Here is a 24,905-nt window from a genome sequence, read left to right on the forward strand (position 1 = left end):
GATTCTCCCACCTCATAAAACATGAGACTCAGGGATGTTATTGTCAAGATGTTTTTCTCTGAGCAACGATATGACAATGAGATTATAAATAATATGTCTCATATTGCTGGGCATAGAAAATATTTGATAAGCAAAACATTAAATTTTTGTTTATTATTATTGATAATAATAACACTGTTAGACTGAAAATAAACTACACATATATTATCTTTTTAGCTGGATAAATCTCAGAGTTTATTGGCTCCAAATTAATGTGAAACATTATATGATGGCTTCAGAAATTCAGCATTAAAACCAAAACCCTCAAGATATCTAAATGGGCCAAATGTTCCTCTTTTAGTCAATTCAGATGAATCTCTCACAATGTTTTCAGAGACACAATTACTAATATTTGGCTTGCTATCTATCAAACAAGCTAAAAGGATGGTAATTTGGATGACACTATATCACCATATGAGGGCACCCTAAGCTTATTTGCCTTAGTCAATGTGGATATGCAGAGGACTGTTGAACCACAATTTAAGCTTTGTACATGCCTGCTTGACACTACCCATTGGTGTTCTTGCCCATCTCTCTACGTGACCGGAGTCACCTTTGCTTGGATTTAATTAATACTGGATTGGCTGTATTATAATTTATCTGTTTTCATGTAAGCCATTTCCATAACAAACCGGTGCCTGCCCACGGCAGATGGGTTCCCCCTCTGAGTCCAGTTCTGCTCAAGGTTTCTTCCTGTTATCAGTCAGGGAGTTTTTCCTTGCCACTATTGCCCTAGGCTTACTCTTTGGGGTCCGGTTCTCTGTAAAGCTGCTTTGTGACAAAGCTCCTTTGTTAAAAGCTCTATACAAATAAAAATGGACTGATTGATTGATATTCCTACCCCCTAAATGCTTTAGCTTTATACCTGGGGAAGTGCTAAGTATTTTTAACTACTCCCTACACACTGCTCTACAGTGTTGAGAATCCTGAAGCTATTTAGAAAAACATATTTAGATTCCTTAGTTCTCAGCAAATAGAGCCCAATCTCTAACCCAATCTGTCTAAGCAAAATACTTTAAATTGGTGATGAAACAGATTTTACTGTACCCCCAAATAGCGAGCAATTTAATGTGCTGCCCAAATGAAAATTGGAGGAACTCAAAACTATGCTGCACAACTCCTGACAAAGATCAGAGGTAGATTTCACATCACACCTGTTTTAACGTTTAAAGTCATTAAATGGTCTAACACATGAGTACACGCCTCATATGCCCAACTCCTGTCAAGAGTACATCGCTGTTTTTTATTTTATGTTTTTACATTTGATAATAAGAAAAGAGACTACCAGTGCAGTAGATTGCCTAATTCCACAGCTATTGAGAGCGACGTCAATATATTTTGCACGAGGTCACTATGTCACCAGAGACCAGAAATCAGATATGCAAACCTGAGGAGAAATGCTACTGTCTTGAGAGTCAGTGAAGGCGTGTCTATAAACCTCTCTAAATGATCTGAACAATATTACACTTTAGGCTATATTTAAGATGCCATATTTGATTTACATCAACTGTAATGTCGAGACTTGGTTTTGTACATCTGTGCCAGCGAGCTGTATTGTTTGCAGTTTGGTATCTACACTTCGAATATATATACACTGTTACTAAAAAGCGTAAATCAGTTAAAGTAGCTTTGTGCTACTCTACACGGACTCGTTAAAGTGCATGTGAAAGCAGTGTAACAGATACGCGGGCAGGGGGGCCTCGGTGTCGCCACTGACATTTTGTTTCTTCGATGGTGCTACGTGCTGCAGCCGTGCATAGTCAGTAATGTAAGTCAGTCTACAGATCGGTAGCGAAGGACGGACAACATGCGGAGCCGCAGTAACTCCGGTGTCAAACTTGACAGCTATGTACGAATGGTGCAAAAAACGATCCTCTGTTACCAGGTGAGTAGGGGTGTGGCGTAAATATTATGTTTTTATAGTTAGATAAAAACGTACATACGTGACCTTTTGTAATTCAGGGTTGCTGTGTTGTTCAGAAATACTGTTCTAGATCTTTCTTTTGTTTTTGTAAACACTATCTAGTCCAACAAATTTTATATTAACCATACTAAATAAAAGCTAGGCTATGTTGTTCTACTATATGTGCAAATGCATTCCATGCGTGCTATTCAAAATCTTTATGATGTTATTATGGTTTCTTAAACATTAGCATTTAAAATGCAATTTCTATTTCCTGATTTATCCAATTAGTTCCTTGAAGAAACACTATATGTGTGATATTATTTGAACCATTAGGAGAACATTAAAAAAATACCACTACCATTTTGGTTGTGTCTCCACAGTAAGCTAGTAAGCTGAGAAATAATGACTAGATAATAATGTTAATATAACAATAAAACACCACAGGAACATATATATTAGCCATCTTCAATTAAAAACGGCAGCTTTATAACTAATAACAGCTTGCAAAGTTAAAACTAGGCCTGAAAGCGAGGGCCTCTACTAGCCCTCTACTTTATCAAACAAAATGAAAACTGCTCATGTGGTCATTTTTTTTATCTTGCTAGCCAACAAGCTAACTGTGGGTAAAACTAGCCTAATACGAGGCAGTTTCTTACACAAGTAGAACACAAGGCAGTAGCTAACAAAAGGGTCAGGCACGTCCTCTGGCTCCAGAGTGACATAGCCAAATCAGTGTCCTCAGCCTCTCCTGGAGCACTGAGCTCCATGTCTTGGCTGCGTGACAGGCCACTCATGGGGACAAACAGTTCTGGTGGAGTACCATAGTCTGGGGTGTCCAGTCGGCCCTGGAGATGGTACTCTGCTCCAAGGGTTTCTAGAAGCACAGAGCCATGGAGACACCTGAAAAGGAGTGTGCAGCGGAATGAACTTCCTGCCCCAGCACTAGGGATGCCAGGGATGCAGCCAATCTACTCCTGCATAGTTGTGTGGCAGGTAAACAGTCCAGGGACAGATGGCAATCTGGTGGACACTGGACATTTTACTGTAAAGAGAGTATCCTTCAGTCCAGACAAGCTTAGACTAGCGTTTCTTGTTGTCAAAGCTACGCCAGTCGTGGCAGTAATGAGTTATGTTGAACAGCAGATGGCTCCAAATTAAGTGATAGGTGAATGTTATCATATCTGATCCAAGTACTACTCTAATGGAAACCAACACAAGCTGAAGACATAGATCCTGAAGTAGGTCTGGCCCAATCAGAACCCAACAAAATAGCTTTCAGCCCTGGTTGTGGTCCTTTAGTCGGCATCTACTCAAATGCAGTAGGTAGATCAGCACTGTGGTGCACTGTTTAAAGTGGTATTGTGAGGTAATTGTTAGGGTGGCAGGGTTTAGGGCAGTCTGAATTTCTTCGGTTAAAATGTCCAGCTGTATGAATGGACATGACACAATATAACATTCTGGAAATGCGTGATGGATGTCATTTTTAGGACCCAGTGACAGGCCTGTTCCCCGCCAGCCCGGACAGCCCACATGCCTGGGTTCGAGACAATGTCTACTCGATCCTGTCAGTATGGGCCCTCAGCCTGGCCTACCGCAAGAACGCCGACCGCGATGAGGACAAGGCCAAGGCCTACGAGCTGGAACAGGTGGGGTATGAGCCCTACCCCTCACTGAGTTACTAAAACATTACTTTTGCATTCAATTCACTGTCATTTGCACATTCATATTAATTTAATTCAGCACAAAAATAATTTCTCTCCCCTCTTCTAAATAACTAAGATGTATTTTGCATGTAGAATGTTATCAGTCTGTGTAATCATTGATATAACAGACATAACAGTATAAAAAAGGATTCAGGAAATTTTGCTTACACTGACTGCCTTTAATTTAATAGGCAGTTGTTTTACCACCTATGCCAAGTCATGGCATTCAAATTAAATGTGTATAATCAGCGATTGCGTTAAAGAAATGGTTTTTAAAATATTAGCATATTCTCTCAGTTTTTCAGAGGTTATCCTGAATGACATGAATGGCAAAGGTGAATTTATCTAATATTTCACAGGCTCAAATAATTTTCTGCCTAGTCATAGGGACTGTGTCAGAGGGATCATATCGTATCCTATCACATGCTTATTATGTGAAATGGTCCAAAATTGGATTTTCTGTTCAGTTACATCAAATGATAATGGTCCATTTCCAAAAGTGTTTCAAGCAAATCAATCATTTTCATTTATATATTGTTTATATATAATTTCCTAACCATAATGCTAAATATTGTCTCAAATTTTGGCAGAAGAATTCATGAATTCATAGTTTTTAAAAAGATATTTAGATTTGTAATACAATTTGTTTGTTTTTTAGATTATGTATGTGTGTTAGCTGTTAGTTGCAGGAGCACAAACAGGGAAATTCCTGAGGATAGGGAGTGCTGAGGGGTGTTGAGTTACTCTGGTGGGGGGAGGGGGGCTGTTTGGGCTGGAAAGGTTAGGGTTGAATTTGGCTCTGTTTACAGTGGTGGTAAGAGTGGGGTGTTCCAGCTCCCTTTCACACCTCTCTCTCTCTCCTTCTCTCTCTACAGAATGTGGTTAAGCTGATGAGGGGTGTACTGCAGTGCATCATGAGGCAGGTAGGCCAGCACCCCTAGAGGGTAGTTATTCTGTGTTCTGGGGTCCCCTATTGGAGTGGAGGAGAAGAGGGGGAGGTACATTACTGAAAAAAGAATGGGACACTGAAGGGACCCCTGAGACTCCCACTCAGAAAACTGTGCTGAGGTAAGACTGGTGATCAATTTAAAGGTGAGGCTCCTGCCTCCTGTTTCAAGCCCATGAGCTGCAATGAAGCCTATCCAGCAAGCTGTGATTGTTAAATAAATTGAGCAACTCATGCTGCTCTGTGCAGTTTATATTAACATCAAATATGAATCATGCCTGTGGAGTGTAAACCAAAGATAATCCATTAATAATGCCTTTCACATCAAGCAACATAAAGCATTCGAGCCACAGGTTCTGCCAGATGCTTTGACCCAAATGGTAAAATACAGGCTCAGGGGTGGTTTTGAACTACTACTGAGGTAGTGTAAAAGGCAGCTCCCAGAAAATGCCTCTGTCTGGTTTGTTGGGGATGGACCCCTTTCAAACTGAATTGAATGTTGCGATTCTGTGTTGTGTTTCGAGATAGACCTTCTTCAGGGTGAGTGGAGGGTAATACAGAACATTAGAGCCCTGAATGTCTCCCTCAGGCTGGTATGAGCTAGAGGACTTATTTGCAGACAAGCATCCCATGAATTCCAAGAGAAGGTCACTGCATTTGGCATTAACACCACACATGGGGAACTAAGTACGTTAACATTAACAGGAGAAGGTGTGGAAATTTGAATTTGAGTACCCACAGCCTTATGCTCAAGTGACGCACACACATGCACTCACACACGCAAGCAAACAAAAATTAGGAAGAAAATTAAGAAAATTTGGCAAGACTAATATCTTATTTTAGACTTTCTTTGTTAATTTTTTTGTGTCCTTCTCCTCAGCTGGACAAAGTAGAGAAGTTCAAATACAGCAAGAGAACCTCAGACTCCCTTCACGCCAAGTACAACACACATACCTGTGCCACTGTGGTGGGGGACCATGAGTGGGGGCACCTCCAGGTGGATGCCACATCCATCTTCCTGCTCTTCCTGGCACAGATGACTGCTTCAGGTACAGCCGTTTTAGGCTGCCGCCAATGGTGTCTCTGTCTTTATGCTGACATCACACGTCAACTCAGAAAAAGTGTCCAATCGGCTTTCTGCTCTCTGTAGGGCTACATATTGTCTATACCAAAGATGAAGTGGACGTGATCCAGAACCTTATGTTTTACATTGAGGCGGCATACAAAGTGGCGGTAAGTTACCGATATGCAAAATGGCAGAAAGCTGTCGGCGAACAAAGTGGCGGTGAGTTACTGGCATACAGTTATACATGGTATTGTGTTCTGCAGGCAATGGTATGTGTACAGGAAATACAGGAATTAGACCCTTTAGGCTGCATTCACACCAGATCAGCTTGCCGCAGGGTTGTGCGGCAAAAATGGTGGTCTTCCCATTCATTTGAATGGGGGTAGTGCATTTAGGTTGCGGCAGTGGGGGACCGCATGGGGTGCCGAAAAGAAAACGCAGCGGCCTGCGGCAAGAAAGTTGAACCAGAATCAACTTTTGCCGGAACGCAACCCGACGTCGCGCTGCAGTGTCCAATCACGTAAGTTGTTTAAATTACCATGTAGCAGTCCGCTGTTTACCGAGCAACTGTCAGATGAATTACTGACGTGATTAATTTCCTAAGATTTAATTTTATAATCGTCATTGTGATTTGACAGTACCGGGTAATGGGACGAGTACTGAAACAATAATTACTAGCTAAATATCAATTCCGAACGTCGGAATTAAACTGTAGAAAAGATTCACTATTTAGCAGTTCTTGCATGTTAGTTTATTGTACCTAGCACTATGGAGTTCATGGACCAAACGATGATACTCTCCCAGTTGTGTCCTCGCTTGGTTTATTTCGTGTACCCAGCTTTGACGTCTGCGTCTGGCTGGCAGTCTACGCTGAAAAATAACGATAGCAAGAAGCTTCCTTCGGTTTGCGTTCGTGTCCATTTTTTTTTTTGAGTTAGCGGACAGGAGTGGGTGTTAAAGTTCACAACATGACGTCACACAAATGGGCCATGTAGTGACACGCCCACACCGCCGCACAACCCTGCGGCAAGGTGCTGCATTGCCTGATCTGGTGTATATGCAGCCTTATTCCCTGTTCTGAGAGGGGTCAGGTGATTCTCCTTGTTTCTCTGGTTTCTCAGGACTTTGGCATGTGGGAACGAGGAGACAAGACAAACCAGGGCATTCCTGAGATCAATGCAAGCTCTATTGGCATGGCCAAGGTGGGATCTGTTGTGGAATTCTTCCCTGTCTGTCATCACATGGGAATAATGATCTCGTAACAGTGCAATAATACTACACCACAGCACCTCACTAATCCCCCTGTGTCATCACATAACCACCACCTTAATCACTGCCCCATACCACCACCCTATCCACTACATCATACTGCTTCCATAATATTCCCCTCTACCACCTCCCTAACCATTACATTGGTGTGGTCATCCCTAGTCTGAACAGCCACAGAAGCTAGTTTGGTTTTCATCCTGAAAAAACCATGATTCCCCCAGTAACATGAGAAATTCCACCCGTGACAAGGCAGGGCAGTTACTCTGACTCCTCTTCAGACGACTCCTTCTCATTTACACCGTGAGCAGCTGGGAATGCCACTATGATTGATGGTGTGTCTGCATTTACCTCTAACGCTAATACTGCTACAGACATTTGCTCCTCACACCAATCCACCCTCACACAGCTACAGAGCCCACATGCACCATTCACACCGCTACAGTACCCATTTTGTTTTAGTACAAACACTGCAGACACTTGGATTGGTTGCAACTGGCAGCTCACTGATTGCATGATGCCTAGCTGACCAATCAGCAAGTTTCTCTGTGTGCCTGTAGGCTGCCCTGGAGGCCCTGGATGGGCTGAACCTGTTTGGGGCCAAAGGAGGCCCAGAATCGGTGGTCCATGCTCTGGCGGATGATGTCCAGCATTGCCAGGTACAGAAAAGTACCATGTGACTCATCACCAATTACCACATGACTCACCACCACATAGCACTTATAGGCCGTGTCTGATACAGCTTACTTGCCTACTATTGAGTATGCGAATTGCATACTACTTGTATACTCAGTAGCTTGCAAGTAAGCTGTTTTGGGCACAGCTGTGGGCTCATCACTAGGAAAACACAATCAAGCACATGACCTTCTGGGTTGTCAACCTGAATTTCTGCAGTTGTCCTCTAAGTGTCCTTGTAGGCACGTTGAGCCAAGCAATCATCTGACATTCAGCCTAGGTGTGACAAATTATGCAATTAGTCACTAATTATGAGGTGATAATAAGTGCCATATAATGAAATGATGTTATGCATAAGTGTGACCAAAGTATAACATGGACACACAATGTTGTTATTTATATGCCCCGGCTATGAACAGGTTTTTATTTATTAATCTATTCATTTTGCAATACTTTTACCGCTGTCCAATTGGATGCTCATTTCCCACCGCCTCAAATAAAAACTATTGTGTGTTCTTGGTTAACATTTCAGTTTGTTATTACATTGTCTAATGCACTACACTGTGTCCAAGCTGTCAGAAGTCTTAAGGAACATAAACAAATGAAGTGCCAGTTGGATGATTAACAGTGTGGATGAACCATTGGACTGCTGCATTCCATTTGCTGATTGAGAGATTAGTCCATGCTGTTGGAAACTACGTTTTCAAGAAATTCAGAATGTATCCAAAGTTCTCATGCAAGTTATCCATTTTCCCTCTCTCCAACTCTCCTTTTCCTCAGTCCATCCTTAACTCAGTGTTGCCGAGAGCTTCTACCTCTAAAGAAGTGGATGCGGGCGTTCTGTCTATCATATCTTACCCTGCCTTTGCAGTGGAGGACATTGATATTGTAAACATCACCAAGGAAGAGATCATCTCCAAGCTGCAGGTGACACACACCTCTCTCACACCCCCATAATTGGCCATCCGCAGTGGGGTTAGCACCTGGAAACACGTGTGGAGGTGTACCCCTCCTGGAGGTCACCCTGTCCTCCCCTTTCTCATCAGGGCCGATACGGATGCTGCCGGTTCCTTCGAGACGGACACAAAACCCCTAAAGAGGTACGGCCCCAACCTGCCGTAGATGTCCCTGGTCCAGTTAACAGCACTCACAAACATTCTTTATGGTGGGGAACCCTACCCCCATCTGTAGGCAGCACTCTTGCCAGATAAAGATGTATCTCTGTCGAATGTGACATAAATTTGTTCCTGTTTTGTCTCAAAGATGTGTTAAAGAGTTAAAGATGTGTGTCTCTGTATTTAGCATAATTAAAACAGGCTTCTCTCTGTTGAACATGAAATAAATATGTGAGTCTCTGTTAACGTGATGTACAGATGTGCGTCTCAGTTCAGTGTGATGTGAAAATGTGCGTCTCGGTTCAGTGTGATGTAAAGATGTGTGTCTCAGTTTAGCATGACGTTCAGATGTGCGTCTCAGTTCAGTGTGATGTGGAGATGTGATTCTCTCATTGTGTGAGAGCTGTTTGCCTGAATGTGCTGTGCCTCCCCTGCAGGACCCCAGCAGGCTGTACTACGAGTCCTCTGAGCTGAAGCTGTTTGAGAACATTGAGTGCGAGTGGCCGCTTTTCTGGACTTACCTCATTCTGGACGGCATCTTCATCGGCAGCGAAGAGCAGGTGAGACGTACAGAATAAACTAGAATAGAGGAGGAGGTGAGAATAGTTGTACAGGTTTTGAAACCTGGAGCAGGTGAGAGTAATAGAGCAGGTGAGAACAGTGGAGCAGGTGGCAGAGTGTGTGAGAGTTGAGCATATGACTTTAGCAGAGCATGTAGCATGATTGGAGCAGGCAGGTGTGGTCTAATCTCAGGAGGGGGTTTGGACACAACCTGCTGTGCACTGCGGAGATACCGTGCAGGTTGCTGAAAGGTTGTGGTTAGGTTTTCTTTCCCTGATGCCAGGTGTGGGTGTTTGTGTCCCACAGGTGCAGGAGTACAGAGAGGCTCTGGATGGGATTCTGATCAAGCAGCCGGATGGACTGCGTGTGGTCCCCGAGCTCTACAGCGTCCCTGCTGATAAGGTCACCTGCTGCGCGTGTGTCATATGTGCGCTGTTTGTGTCGTGCTGTGCGCTGTGAGCGCACTGCGTGTTACACACCTACCCTGTATGTGCGCTGCGTGTGCATTGTGTGTGTACATTACTGATGTCTGTTCAGCATGTTGCTAAAAACGTGTTCTCAAACATCCCAGTGCTGAGGATATTCCACTTGTGTGCACATGCATACATGTAGAAGTACAATTTGTACATTTGTGTACTTTGGCTGTAGCATACTGTAGAGATTTATGTACCCAGGTCATCATGACATAATCAGCCAAGAACCAATCATAGCCAGGTCTATTTCTCATTTCTAAAATGAGAGTAGGGGACATGGGGCACTGTCAGAATACAACAAATATACAACTTATCACAGCATTTAGACACAAAAGCATAAGGAAATCAAAAGCTTGATTCAAATGAATGCTTTTTGGTCTCGTTGTGCTTCTTTATGAACCGGCTGAATGGGATGAACTGACAGGCTGTATGTGTTTGGTGTGGCAGGTGGATGAGGAGTGCCTTAACCCCCACTCTGTGGAGAGGGTTCCCATGGGAAAATGTCCTCTGAAATGGGGACAGTCCCTCTATGTCCTGGGGAATCTGCTGGCCGAGGTGAGCTCCTGTTTCACCTTTAGATCCCTCTTTCAGCTCTGGTCCTGAATCAGTCTATGATGACAGAGGAAAGATGAATGTATGATTGTCCTTGGTGTTCTCTTGCTATGCCTGATTCAGGGGTTCCTGGCCCCGGGAGAGATTGACCCCCTGAACAGGCGCTTCTCCACCGTCCCGAAACCGGATGTGGTAGTGCAGGGTGAGCCTCTCCTTCTCCCCCTGTCCTGACACGAGCAGAACATCATGTCCGAAATCCACGCTAATCTGCAGTGGCTCATTTAAGAGGGCTGGTCTCCATGAGGGAGCTGGTTTACACCCACCATGTTAGGACTGAGAAAAATGGCTCCTCTTCTCTCTCTCTTGTAATTGTAGTGTCCATCCTGGCAGAGACTGAGGAGATTAAGCAGCTCTTACAGAAACATGGGATCAAAGCAGAGACGATGGAGGAAGTCCACCCAATCAGAGTGCAGCCCTCCCGGGTCCTGAGCCACATCTATGCCCGACTCGGTAAAACACTGTTACCCCATTATGTAGCAGTGGAATGTGTTAGTTATATCTGTTAGGCCATCTTTCCACTGTAGACTGTATGTGTATATGTATTTCTGTTGTAAATATGGCTTTATATCTTGATAACACTTCCATTGAACTATATGCCATTAAGCCTACCTAATGCTATCGTAAACACGAAAAAGCATTTGTCATAGCCAGTCATGACAGTGTCTTACAGCTTATGACAAATAATAGATAATGCTACGATGATCATAATTTCACACGTTTATATAATAGCTTTTGTCACATACTGAACTATGCTAACTATGCTACAGGTGAAACGTACCTTATGTCACCTGTTATAACAAGATGTTTATGACACTAGTGTCAGAACACATAGTATGTTGAATATAAGTGAATGTCACTTGACACAGCTGCCACAGTGCAAGTGGCATGATGAGCACAGAAAGCAAGAATACAAATAATGCTGTAATATATTTTCTTCTCTTTAATAACTACAAATATGCTACTTAAAACTGGATTAAATTGCCCATTGGTTGATGTCATAGCTTTTCATATGTATAATTCCAACCATATGTATAACAAATTAAAACAACCAAAAAAAAAATTTGAAGGACATACTGTAGCAAGTCTTGCCTCAGACTATTTTTGAATGGTTCAAGTTTTAAGGAAAAAGTACAATCAAGACTTTTGAGAGCAAAGACTCTAGCTCTGTGACTGTCTACTCCTAATTGGCAGAGATTAGTCATGAATAATAAGTAGTATATTTTGCAGAAAGAACAGTAGTAGTTGGCTCTGCCTTCTACTAATACGTCAAAGAATAACAAATTGAAACATATTACATTACACACAGTAAAAACTGTGACGTTCCACTTCCAGGGCGAAATCAGAGGCTGGGCCTGACAGGAAGGCCTTATCGGCGCATTGGTGTCCTGGGCACGTCCAAGTTCTACAAGATCAGGAACACCATCTTCTCTTTCACCCCCCAGGTAAGCACAACCCCAGCCGATGCACCAACCCTCACTCATACACTCTTGGTCACACAGAGACCATCAATTCCAGTGTGAGGCTGTCTGGTGCCACATACATAAAGGCTACCCATCACCATGCCAAGCAATCTATTCCCTAATTCACTAGAAGAATCAGAGGCAGAGCCCTGCCTTGGAATCAAACCTGCAACCTTCTCCTTATAAGCCCGTTCCCTGAGTTGCCTTGCACAGGGCTATGGACCCTAGACCAGAGCTGCAGTGCTGCCAGAACTCTCCTGTCCTCTTTTCTTCTCCTCTCCTCTCTACCCCTTACCTTCTCTCCTCTATTCACCTCTCTTGCCCATCTCCATTGATTATTTGCTCTAGTTCATGGATCACCAGCAGTTTTACTTGGCTCTGGATATCCACATGATCGTGGAGATGCTGCGCTCAGACCTGTCGTACCTGTGTTCCCGCTGGAGGGTGACGGGTCGTCCCACGGTCACCTTCCCCGTGTCACAGGCCATGCTGAGTAAGACTTGCATGAACTGCCCCCAAACCACTGGACCTTTTAGGGAGGCACTCACTGTTATTGTGAAATATAACATTGTAAAAGATTTTTGTTTTCTCTCATTTTGCATGGTTTTGTCTTTGAGAAGTTTTGATTGTATGAACTGAAGGATGTTGAAACTCTCATGAGTTTTACTTTTGTTCACTTTAAGACTGTCATACAGGAACAGACACTTATTGAAGGTAACCTTGGAAACTTAATTTTTGTTTTTACCTGAGACCGCGCCATTCACCGAGTTTATATTCTAGTGGTATTTAGCACTATTATCAGTGACTGGCTGCTTAAAATGAGTCTATATGAAAAAATCGCACCCAAAAACGGTTGCAATGCTGTTTCCATTTGTTTGGTGCTCTGATTACTGATGCTGTACTCCTTACTGTCTAATTTCAGCTGACGACCACAAAGACCTGAATCCAGCAGTACTGGCCGTTCTGAAGAAGCTGCAGGATGGTTACTTTGGGGGAGCCAGGTATATGTATATTTATATATATACCTGACTCCCCCTCTACCACTGATGTGGAACTGAGATGCCAAAAACAAACATTCCTATAGGCCATATTTAAAACATAGAATGCACATATACGCCTATAGGAACGTTTGTTTTTGGCATCTCAGTTCCACATCAGTGGTAGAGGACCTGCCAGGGAGTGCGGCAGGGCTTTTGGTCCTGTAACACCACATACAGACCACACATATACCACACAAAACTATGTTTTAAGCAACAGTAAGAGTTAAAAATGCCAAAAAAGCAGGGAAATTTTTATATGAGTGCCATTGCAGTGTAACTCGACCTATGTCAAGCTTTCCAACATATGCTGGCAATATAGCAAACTATGTAACAGATCATTACAGAAAAGCAGTAATGACACTAGTTCCGTTATCCTTTGTGTTTTTACCTAAATAAACTAGCTAGCATTAATACCGTTATTGCTAGCTACCTAACTTTAGCTAGCAGTGCATTTGTGTAACTTTCCCTATGTTGCTGCTTATACTGCTATCTAATTCAGTGTGACTGAGATTAGTTAGTTTTGCCTGTATCTGTGAATGTTCAAATTCACTCAGTTGCTGTACTGTAATGCCAGCTGGCATGAAGGCAGCTTCATTCAGTACCTGTAATCCCTGATGAGGACAGCTGATGTAACAACTGCTCTGTTACTGTTACTAGCTAAAAACAGCTGCTCACTGCCAGCTAACATATATTAATGTATAGTAAGCTTGTCCATGACAGAGCCAGTTAAGTTCACAGATTTATAGCTAGCTGCTAAGCAGCCAGAAAAAATAGATTTTCTAGCTAGATGCCAAAAACAATCTTGGCAAGGTTATCTGCCTTGCTGTTTTTAGCCTAGATAGTGTCAGTAGCAGATGCTGCTTGGGAATGTCTAGAGATGGTTGTGCCTGTTTAATAGCAATGGAATGTTGAGGAAAACGTTTTAGCCAAAATGTACCACACCTATAACTGTGATTTGTGAAACTGGCCACTAACACTGCACAGCACACTGCCACATTTCATGCATTATCTTTCTGTCATACTCATTTAATCTGTGCCTTATTGTATTTGTATTTTTTTCCAAATAGAAATATTATTTTTATTTATTGTTTTTTAAAAATGCTTTTCCCAATTTTCTCTGTTAATTTGGACTGCTCAGATCTGTACGTTCATTTTCATACTGCGATCTGTGCAGCCATTGTGGGAGAGTGTAGACATGCAAGCTTGCACATTTTGTCACCTGCTGCTTCCTCTCACACCTCAACCCACAAGCTACACTGTAAAAAAGACTGCAAAGTTGCCAGTGAAAAATCATTAAATGCAGGGGAAAAAGTGCATAGATCCTGTTATTTATGGGATGACAATTAAATAATTATTGCCCTTATTCTACATGATTTTGACTGTTTTGAAAAAATAGTGAATCATTTTCTGGTAAAAATACAGCTTTTTTTTTTTTACAATGTAAGCTTTCGCAGACAGGAGTTGGAGGAAGACGTGCAACTGTAGCAAGCAGATGGTTGTGTACCTGATTGACCAGCAGGGGGCTCTAGAGAGATCTGAATGAACCATAATTAACCTTAATCTTGGGTGACTCTACTGCCTGTTACGCATCCCCCAGCGGGTCTACCAGTCCAGCGGGACAACCAGCTGCAGCAGCCCCAACTTATAACTTTAAAACTTGGTGACGGATATTTGCCAAGCTTCAGGAAAACGTTTTCTGTAGCACACAGCGAAAGATCAGCCCATGGCTGAGAATACCCTTCAAAATGGTTTTACACATGCGAACCATCTGCATCCACACTCTTTTGATGCCAACGCTCTATTATATCAAATTAAATACACTGTAGACACTTAGCCAGGTTAGCATACTCACTTACTTCCACTCACTAGCATAGTTAATAAATGTAGCAGCATTTGTTACAGATAATCTATTTGGCAGGATCTGAAGTATGAACTGTGTGCAGACACCCATTTGATGTCCCCCATATTTGTCCCCGCCCCCACAGGGTCCAGACAGGGAAGCTGTCAGAATTCCTGACCACTTCCTGCTGCGCCCATCTGACCTTCATGGACTGCGGTAAGCAGCACGGCTATGGTGACCGCGAGGCTCATGCGCCGTGAGAGCTGTACGTGAATTTAGCTTACTGTCGGTAAGGGCCTGCTGCTGGGACCTTGGGGGGAGCACAAGTCTCCATTTCTCTGCACGTCTCCTCGTACTAGCATGGGGAGTGGTGTATGTGCCTGAGTAAGGATGGGCCCCGGCTTTCGCTGGTGACGCTCTCTCTCGGTTTGGCGCCCCCCAGAGGTGGATGACCTGGCGGAGTACCTGGACCAGCTGCTGTCCATGCCCAAAGAGAGCCCTAAAATCAGCGCCACCAAGGGAGGCCTCAACCGCTTCCGCGCTGCCGCCAAAAAGACCCGGGAGATGGTGTCCCTGGTGCACAAGGCCAGGGAGCTCAACATCCACAGTGAGACCGTCCTCCACGTTCCCCTCTTATCCCTGTTCTCCTCTGAATCCCCCCGGCAGACCTGCAGGCGGGAGGTCCACAGCCCTCAGATTCAAAGCCCTGTGGTTCACTGTGCTTAGTGCAGTGCTTTCAAGTGCTGTTTTTGTATGGTGTGACTAGTATGCCTGATGATTGCGTTTTCTTCTTTAGATGTTCACATGTACCTCCCCACCAAGCTGTTCCGGTCCCCTCAGCCGGCCCTCAACTTGGTAGATTCTGGGAGTCAGGTACTGCACTAGCACACACAGTCTGTCAGGCATGCCAGAGTTAGGACAAGAGGTTAGCTTTTTCAAGGCCAATACTGATGCCGATGTTTAAGAGAGTAAGAAGGCCAATCAGCTAATATCTCCTTTTTTTCCCATAAAAAGGAAAAAAACAGGAAACAGGAAAAAATGTTCGAAAATAGCGGGTGTACACTGCATGTGAGTGAGAATGCACACCCAATGTTGTGCTTAAATTGCTCCGGATTCTGCAAAATGTCATCCTCAAGTCCAATGTTTCTCTTTTGTTAGACAAATTATCCCTGACAGACAATGACTATTACAGGTTTTGTGCAATCAGACTAAAACCTTGGCTATCAAAATTGGTTTAAAAAAGATTAAGTAAATGAATTGCAATATAACCTCATTGTTCTTGAGGTTATACATTAGATATTTAAGTGGGGTTTGTATATAGCATACTTTACCTTCCATGTCTCAAAACATTCGGATGCTTGAGATAAAGCTACACAGTCAGACAACATAATGGTGACCTGTTTCAACACTAGAGGTGTGCTCGCGCAAGAAATTACTCAATTTGTGCTCGGCACCTGCTGATTGTCTGAAAAGTTAAACATTGGCCATACCAATTTATCAGTTGCTCTCTAGTTAGCTCATAATCAGTACGCCATAGGCACAATTACAGTAGTACAGTAAGCTCACAGTCACTGCAAGAAAGTGAAATGCTAAAATGTATTCCGGGACTTATATGGTGCTTGTAACAGAATGCTTATTATACATTGTTCAAGCCTTTTCATGGGCGCTGTTGCAGACAGAGGCAGAACATCAAATTTATTGTTTCCCTATTACCATAATTCATTTGTTCGTTCGGTAATTAATTCATTCATTCATTCATTCATCCATTCATACTAAGCTACTTCCTTGCCCAGGACTCTGATGTAACAGCCCCTCCCCCCAGTAACCTGCCCCGGGATGTGAATGGGGAAATTGATTACATGGCCCTGGTGCAGATGCTGAAGCTGTCTCAAAACCTGCAGGACCAGGCCGACATCCTTTACATTTTCTTCAAAGACAAGTGAGCCGTACTACAAACACCAGCATGCACTTTACTACACTTTCCATCTTTGCTGTACAGCATGAATCGCTATTTTGAGTGTTTGAGGGTTTGCTGTGTTTGTCTGTGTGTGTTCGGGGTGGGGGGGAGGGGAGTTTAGGATTTTGTGTGTGTCTGTGTGTGTGTGGGAGTCTATATGTGTTTTTGTACGCTTGTGTATGTGTGTGTTTGAGGGTCTATATCTGTTTTTGCATGCTCGTGTCTGTGTGTGTCTGTGTGTATGTATGTGTCTGACGTCTGTGTGTGAGAATTTGAGTATAGTCAGCGTGCGTGAGCAGGGGCAGAACAGTTTGTGAATGTATGTATGAGTCTCTTGCTCTCTGTTTCTCCGTGGCTCAGAGGGATGGACTGGGACACTAGGCTGCACGGGCGGGGCAGCATAGTGCGGAAGCTGCTGTACGAGCTCTACGAGAAGGCGGGGTCCCTGCGGCACTGGGGAGTCATCCGCATGATCTCCGGTATGCTGCGGAAGAAGGTGGAGGAGCTGGACGAGGTAATGCATCACAGCGCACCTGTCACCTGCAGTCGGTAACCATGGTAACCAACACAGATAAGTGCACCGCTACCTAAAGCTCAAAACCATGATAATCAGTACTCACGTCAGTGGGTTTTTTTTAAAAACCCACGTACACACCAGCACACCTGTCGCTCTAGTAACACATCATAGTAGCACACCTGTCACCTACAGCAGGTAACCATAGTAACCTATTTTTTCATATCAGTACAACTTTTACAGACAGCAGGTAACCATGGTAGCCCATACACACATCACTGCACCTGTTACTAAGCTCATCGGCACTCCTGTTTCCAAGACAATTGGCACACATGGTATCTAGTACTCCACCACTCCATACTTGCCATGCTCAAAAGGTTGACTATGTTAACCAATACCTCAGAATTCTAATAATGCAATGCCTGTTTTACATACAATATAAAGCATCCTTACAGTACATCGTTTGTTAGGTGGATAACATGAGCTTCATACTTTGATACATGGTGAAAGAGAACTATAATGGCTGAGAAATCTCGGCTATCTAGGCCTGTCTTACTGAAGTAAAACAAATACTGTTTTTGTACATATACAGTGACTGGTTCCAGTGATATCTGAGCACTTAACTCATTTGGGTAATATACAGGCACCATTTCTTTGCTTTCCAGGCATGCTCAGACTTACTGGCACATCAGAAACACCTGACTGTGGGTCTTCCCCCTGAGCCTCGAGAGAAGACCATCACTGCGTGAGTGCCCTCATCCCTCAAGTCACCTTCAGCAAGCCCACCTGCAGATTTGACTCTAGAAATACGGACCTTTAGTCTTTTCCTGACATAGGAAGCACTTTCTCCTTGCAGTCCTATGCCCCCAGACAAGCTGGCCAAGCTGATTGATCAGGCCAGTGAGAACAACATCACCATTGCCATTCTCACACAGGTGAGCATCTCTATCCGAACATCATCATCATTGCTGTCTTAATGCAGGTGAACATGCCCAACGCCCTCCTTACTCAGGCGAGGGAAAGACTCCAGGAAGAATGAGTAGCTTGAGTATAGAATTTGGTGCTTTAGAATAAATTTAGCTTTCTGTTTTAATTTTTCATTTTATTTTTTAGCTTTCAGTTTTAGTTTTCTGTTGTTTGAAAAGTAATTTAGTTAATGTGATTTAAAGTGATTTGATTTATAATACCCAGGGATATTGTTTGTTTAATAGGTTGCCTGTGTATAATAGAATAACTCTGTTTGCTGAGTCAAATACAATCCCTGTGGGGTTGCTTTCTCACAGGGCTGTTATTCTACAGTGATGTTTTACACAACTGACAACAAGGTGTTTTTTTATATCTGCAGGAGATCACAGTTTTTCATGGTCATCATGTGTATGTGTTGCAGGAAATTGTGGGAAATGTTTTATAATCACTGTGTGTGCATATATGTGTGTGTATTCCAGAAAATGTGTGTGTGTGTGTGCGTGTGTGTGTGTGGCAGGAATTCATGGTGTTATTTTCTTACTGCGTGTGTGTGGCAGGAGATCATGGTGTTATTTTCTTACTGTGTGTGTGTGGCAGGAGATCATGGTGTTATTTTCTTACTGTGTGTGTGTGGCAGGAGATCATGGTGTTATTTTCTTACTGCGTGTGTGTGGCAGGAGATCATGGTTTTCCTGGCGATGATCATCCGCACACAGCCTGGCCTCTTTAGTGAAATGTTCCGCCTGCGCATTGGACTCATCATTCAGGTCATGGCCACTGAGCTCACCCAGTCACTCAACTGCTCAGGTATGAGTTCACCCAGTCACTCAACTGCTCAGGTATGAGTTCACCCAGTCACTCAACTGTTCAGGTATGAGTTCACCCAGTCACTCAACTGCTCAGGTATGAGTTCACCCTGTCACTCAACTGCTCAGGTATGAGTTCACCCAGTCACTCAACTGCTCAGGTATGAGTTCACCCAGTCACTCAACTGCTCAGGTATGAGTTCACCCAGTCACACAACTACTCAGGTATGAGTTCACCCAGTCACTCAACTGCTCAGGTATGAGTTCACCCAGTCACACAACTACTCAGGTATGAGTTCACCCAGTCACTCAACTGTTCAGGTATGACAGAACCATGCAAGTAACTACAACACTGCAAGTTCCAGACCAAGGTTGGGTCCTACTGTTCCTAACCTCAAGTGTATCTGTAAATGTCCACCTGAATATGGTCATAAGGTCACGCAGGAAAAGGGCATTTTCTGAGCAAATAAATTGTAATAATTATGTCATTCATGGAATCCAATTTTGTGAATGCAGTTGCATACACTGTGTGTGGATGCTGTTGTAGAAGTAGGGAGATGCTGAGTGTATGCTGCACTCTGCAGGAGAGGAGGCCACAGAGCGTCTGATGAATCTCAGTCCCACTGAACTGAAGAATCTGCTGCACCACATCCTCAGTGGCAAGGAGTTTGCTATCCAGAGAAGTGGTAAGTAATCCCCACCTGCCTGCGTGTGCACACACGTGTGTGCGTGTGTGTGTGTTTGTGAGTTTGTGTGTGTGTGTGTGTGCGTGTGTGTATGTGTGTGTGTGCCCACATGTGCGTGTGCATATGTGAGTATGTGCGTGCGTTTGTGTGTGTGTGTATCTGTGCATGCGCATACTCATGTGTTTCTCTGCTGCAGTGCGCTCTGTAGGGTCAGCTGTAAGCCCGGCCATTGCCATCTATGACGCCAGCAAATCTGGAGCTACCAAGAGTGCGAAAGTGGGAGTGAACAAACCGAAGAGTGACGTGAAGATGGTGAGAATTCTTTCCTATGAGAGGACATTTGTAAATGAGGATTAGCAATGAGAATTACTGGGGTTAGGCGTGACAGTTTAAGGGGGGGGGGGGGGGGGGGGGGGGGGGGTCGTGTGGGAGCACTGAGTTGTACACAAACACGCACATGCACATGCACACAGTAAACACATTATATATCACTTCAAATCCAGCTGTCAGGATTGGGATTCATCATTTCATTATGATAAATATATAAATAAAGCCTGCTCATCTATGAGGTGTTTGTGAATAAAATTATATAATAAAATTAGATATTTAATTAGCCAGGGTATTTAGTGGAAACAGAAGCTAGCATGAAATCCGGAAATAGATATGGCTCTCCAGGAACAGGGCCTACATTAGAGGATCTTTCTCAGATCAAGCATACATTTCACACATATTCTTTCAGATACTGTGTTGGTGATTTATTTTGGGTGATGACCATATTGATATTGTGTGTGTGTGTGTGTGTGTGTGTGTGTGTGTGCCTGTGTTTGTCTTGCAGTCTGTGTCTGTGCACTCTCTGGATATTGAAAACATTGAGTCTGGGGTGAGTAACCTGACATAACATGCTAACACATTGTTATAGAGTATTAATGCTCACACTGCTACAAATACATTATAAAAAAAAAACTGCTATAAAAAGCCTCATTTTGCAAAACTTTTTCCATCTGTGACCAACTCCCTGTCAATGAATCACTTATAAATAACTGGAAGGTGTAATGTAGTTGGTGCATGCTGATTCTGAGAGGAGCCCCTGCAGGTGTCAGAGGGAAACCCCTTTGTGTGTGTCAGAGGTACAGGCTCCCTTCCATAGAATCCTTTGAAGGTAATATGATGCCGGCGGGGGGGCGAGACAGCCGGCAGGGACAGTGGCTGCGCAGGAGACGACTCGACGGCGCCCTCAACAGGGTCCCCGTGGGATTTTACCAGAAAGTGTGGAGGATCCTGCAGAAGGTGAAAGCGGCGTTAATAACACATTTATTAAGAATTCATTTTAATTAGATGTTTAAAGATATACTATGCAAGATTTTTACCTTGATAGTATCATGAATTAACTGTGCTCAGTCATGTCTATGATGTACTTCCAATCTCCATCTCCACCTCTGCCTGTATTTCTTTTTCTAAGATGTGTTTGGAATGTTTCTGGACGTGACACTCTTTTCTGTGTGGGGAGGGGTGGGTGTGGCTACAGAAAGGTGTGATGAGACCAGGTTTCAGTGGAGTGTTTGTAGCTGGCTGCCTAATGCCATGGCGAAGGTGAAGAATCACAAGTAGCCTGCAGCAAAGTGAACGACAAGGCTCTTTAAAAAATAGGGTCAATCATGGAATTGCTTTTCCTTTACTGGTGACTGCTGTTGAAAAGCTGAGATATAAAAATTAAAAAAGGTATAAAAGCGGATATAAAAATTAAAAATAGATGAGTTTGTGGGGTTGACAATGAAGGAGGAGACTTAATTGATTGTAAACACAGGACCACAGCAAGGTTAAAATCCTGCATAGAATGCCTTTGAATATTCTAGTCATTATAAAGAGCTAAGATATACACTAAGATATACAAATGTTATAAGGTAATTTAGATTTTTTTTTTTTGATTTATTATAAAATACTTAAAGGGCACTTCCTGTCCTGTTGCTCTGTCCCGCAGTGTCAAGGCCTGTCCATCGAAGGATTTGTCCTTCCCGCCTCCACCACCAGGGAGGTAGGGCAGTACAGCTCCAGGGCTCAGTGCTCTATGTGATGTCAATATAACTTATATATATATATATATATATATATATATATATATATATATATATATAAAACAGAGCTCTACAGTGCTCCCGTTTTAGGAACATTTTCTACTGAAAATTGATGTGTGCTAACTGGAAAAGTAATTTAGGGCCACATCTACTAATTGGGAAGTATTGTGTGCTTCTAGATTTTTCAGCTTAGGAGCACATGTGCTCCTTGGAAAAAATGTTAGCATAGAGCTCTGTATAGTAAGAATATTATGCTGCAGAGCTCCACCTCTAATAGCTTTCTGTTTTTATGTTCCTCCCTCTCCCTTACCCTCCTCCTCTGTCCCTCTATCCCTGGCTGGGTGGTGCTGTAGATGACTCCAGGAGAGATTAAGTTTGCGGTGCATGTGGAGACGGTGCTGAACCGTGTGCCAAAGCCCGAGTACCGGCAGCTGCTGGTGGAGGCCATCCTGGTGCTCACCATGCTGGCCGAGGTGGAGGTGGAGAGCGTGGGCGGCATCATCCACGTGGAGAAGATCGTTCACATGGCCAGTGACCTGTTTTACCAGGACCAGGTCAGTGTGTGCCGTAGAGAGAGTGCCGCTTTGGGCTGTCTGTTCCTCCATGAAACTTTCTGCCCCACTGTCTCCAGCCCCCCCCCCCCCCCCTTCTTTTCTACCACCTCCACCTCGTTCATGAAATCTTCCCTATTTTCTCCCCTCCACTCTCCATCCCTTTCTTCCTCAAATCCCTCTCATTCTGCCTAATTTATTCTATTTATTTATTAGAGGGAGTAGCTAATATTTATTAATAGTATTATTCGTTGTTTATTGCTTTATTTTTCATATGTTTTCATATTTCATATATATATATTTTTTTGGACTCTTTGTCCAGTATTTTTCTACATAAAAGCAATTACAAGCCATTTTGGCTTAATATCAATTTACTGATGTTCCCATAATGTCATTATGACTGTAAAAATCAATTTTTACAGACGAAAATGACTCCAAGAAACAACACCAGATGAAAGTTGATGAAAGAGTACTACTTTAATCGCTGCGTTTCCATAATTTGTTCCAGGACTATGGCTAATCTTTATTTTTGGTTAATATTTTTACAGGTTTATCCAAAATTCTGTCTGTGTAAAACTGAATAGATATCTGTTCTCTAACTGAGATTGTATCTGGCATGCCTGCCCGTGCAGAAGGACCTGGGAGCTGGGGATAACCTGCTGGATAAGGACCAGTCCACCGGCATCTGCAGACAGCTATACGACAGCGCCCCCAGTGGCCGTTTTGGCAGCATGACCTACCTAACCAAGGCCGTGGCCACCTACGTCCAGGACTTCCTGCCCAGCGGTGCCTGTGCCCTGCAGTGAGGCTGCAGTACATAAGTGTGGTGGTGTGTTATCACATCAGCACATCATTTTAAAGCTGAAGTGCATATCCCCTCCCCCTCTCTGCCTGACATGAGGGTCATGGGAGATGTAGTCTTAAATCATATGAACAAAAGATCATCAGTGCCTGTTTTGTTAGTTTTCTTCATCAATACACAACGGAGAAGGTGGGGTCATGGATGCTTGGCTACTTGCATGTATGTATTTATTATTTTATTTATGTATGTACAATTCAATATATTTAGTAAGCATTCATTATTTATCTTTGTTTTGAGGAGCTTCTTTTATGATAAGCCAGTGGAGTGTAGTTTTTTATGTTTTTAGTAGCTAGTAGTAAGTGAGACAATTTCTTTATTTCAAATCTTTATGCATCTAATTCTCAGGTGAATTGGTACATTTGGCACCCATTGTGTTCTTCTGTGTTCTTAATCTTAACATAAATATTGATTGAATTGTCTGAGATTTTGGAATGGTCCACTGAAGTGTTTTTTTTTTTCATTATCAATACAGGAAGTATTCTGTTTTACATATTGTTGCGGGTCTGTGTGCTTCACATAATACATAAATATTACAGTTACGCAAGACTGGGACCCTGGTGTAATTTAAACTACTGTGGCCTCTGGCTGCAAATTTGAATAATGAAATTGAGCATATTACTTAGAATTCACCAAAATAAATGAAAAATGTCACATCAGGTTATTTTTATTGATGCTGAAGGACAACACACTGCTGTAGTATGAATATGGTTCATTTTAGTTCATTGTTAAAAGATGTGCAATACATTTCATGACAGCTCTGTGACAGAGATCTGAGACACAGTGGTCAAAATGTCAATTGGTGAATTGGCAAGACAGACAGGAAAATAAACTTGTTTGGCTTACCACATTTTATTTTCTCTTCTTGGAGGGGTGAAAATGCACACAGAATTTAAATTCCACAAAACAAAATGGCCCACAAAAAACCAATGTCCATCCCCACACCAAAATGCCTTCCTCAGCTGGAGAGCAAGGTCTTTATATAACCCATTGATACGGCAATGAGTAGCAGCTGATTGACAGTGAGAAACAGCTGCTTCCATGCCAGTGAGTGGGGTTGGCACTGTCCGTGGTCCTGCAGTTCTCCTAGGTAGTGAGTGCACCTGAGGTGCTGAATGGACAGCACACCCATTTCTGCTCCTGTACCTCATGTCCCAACATCACAAGCATACTTGGATAGTTAAGGCTCATTTTTAGCAACCAGGAATACCCAATTGAGATTGAAATCTCTTTTTACATGTGGGACCTGGTATAAAACACAAAGTTGCCCAACAAGACAAACAAGTTACAAACATCAAATGGGGCTTAATGCACAGCTTCATACACTAGAATCCCTGAAATAATCACGGAGGTGGTAGAGCCAATAATGAGAGCACTCACTTATGATGGTAACAAACACAGTTCACTCAGATTATGCATAGACCCAAGAGCTGAACAAATACGTGAAAAGAACAAGTGGTGGTATCAGTGGAGACTTAGCTAGGGCCAAATATTTTTGAAAATGAAATTTTTTTTTATGAAAAAATTTGCTTTTAAGTGGGAAAGTGGAAGGGTGTGAACTCCTTGCTAGTGTTAAAATATTATCTTTTGGATTGGCCTCAGTATCTGAGGTTTTTTTTATAGAAGAGTGCAGCAAATGTGCCAGGTGCCAAGGTATAAACTGATGATGCCTTAATCTGGGGAAAGACATTAGAGAGGCACAGTGCAAGGAGGAATTGGATACAGCGTTCAACATGGTAAGTAGAGCTTTCAAAGATCTGAAGATGCCTTGAAAACAGGAATTGAGGAGTGC

General features: G+C 43.0%; 1 protein-coding gene across 1 annotated transcript; it reads left to right on the top strand.

Moving 5' to 3' along the window:
* Positions 1-1,728: 1,728 nt before the first annotated feature.
* On the top strand, positions 1,729-23,963 carry LOC118234972 (phosphorylase b kinase regulatory subunit alpha, skeletal muscle isoform-like). The gene is made up of 32 exons (XM_035431874.1): positions 1,729-1,924; positions 3,433-3,591; positions 4,524-4,571; positions 5,475-5,643; positions 5,745-5,827; positions 6,782-6,862; positions 7,487-7,585; positions 8,382-8,528; positions 8,648-8,701; positions 9,154-9,276; positions 9,584-9,679; positions 10,198-10,305; positions 10,426-10,504; positions 10,678-10,812; positions 11,695-11,804; positions 12,171-12,315; positions 12,745-12,823; positions 14,848-14,918; positions 15,145-15,309; positions 15,499-15,575; positions 16,496-16,641; positions 17,020-17,173; positions 17,839-17,918; positions 18,030-18,108; positions 18,817-18,946; positions 19,530-19,631; positions 19,828-19,943; positions 20,467-20,511; positions 20,757-20,918; positions 21,610-21,663; positions 22,057-22,257; positions 22,887-23,963. Exons 1-32 carry the CDS (start codon positions 1,847-1,849, stop codon positions 23,058-23,060), a joined length of 3,549 nt encoding a protein of 1,182 aa, XP_035287765.1. The 5' UTR covers positions 1,729-1,846; the 3' UTR covers positions 23,061-23,963.
* Positions 23,964-24,905: the final 942 nt, after the last annotated feature.

This window comes from Anguilla anguilla, chromosome 9, assembly GCF_013347855.1.
Source record: "Anguilla anguilla isolate fAngAng1 chromosome 9, fAngAng1.pri, whole genome shotgun sequence".
NCBI classification, from domain to species: domain Eukaryota; kingdom Metazoa; phylum Chordata; class Actinopteri; order Anguilliformes; family Anguillidae; genus Anguilla; species Anguilla anguilla.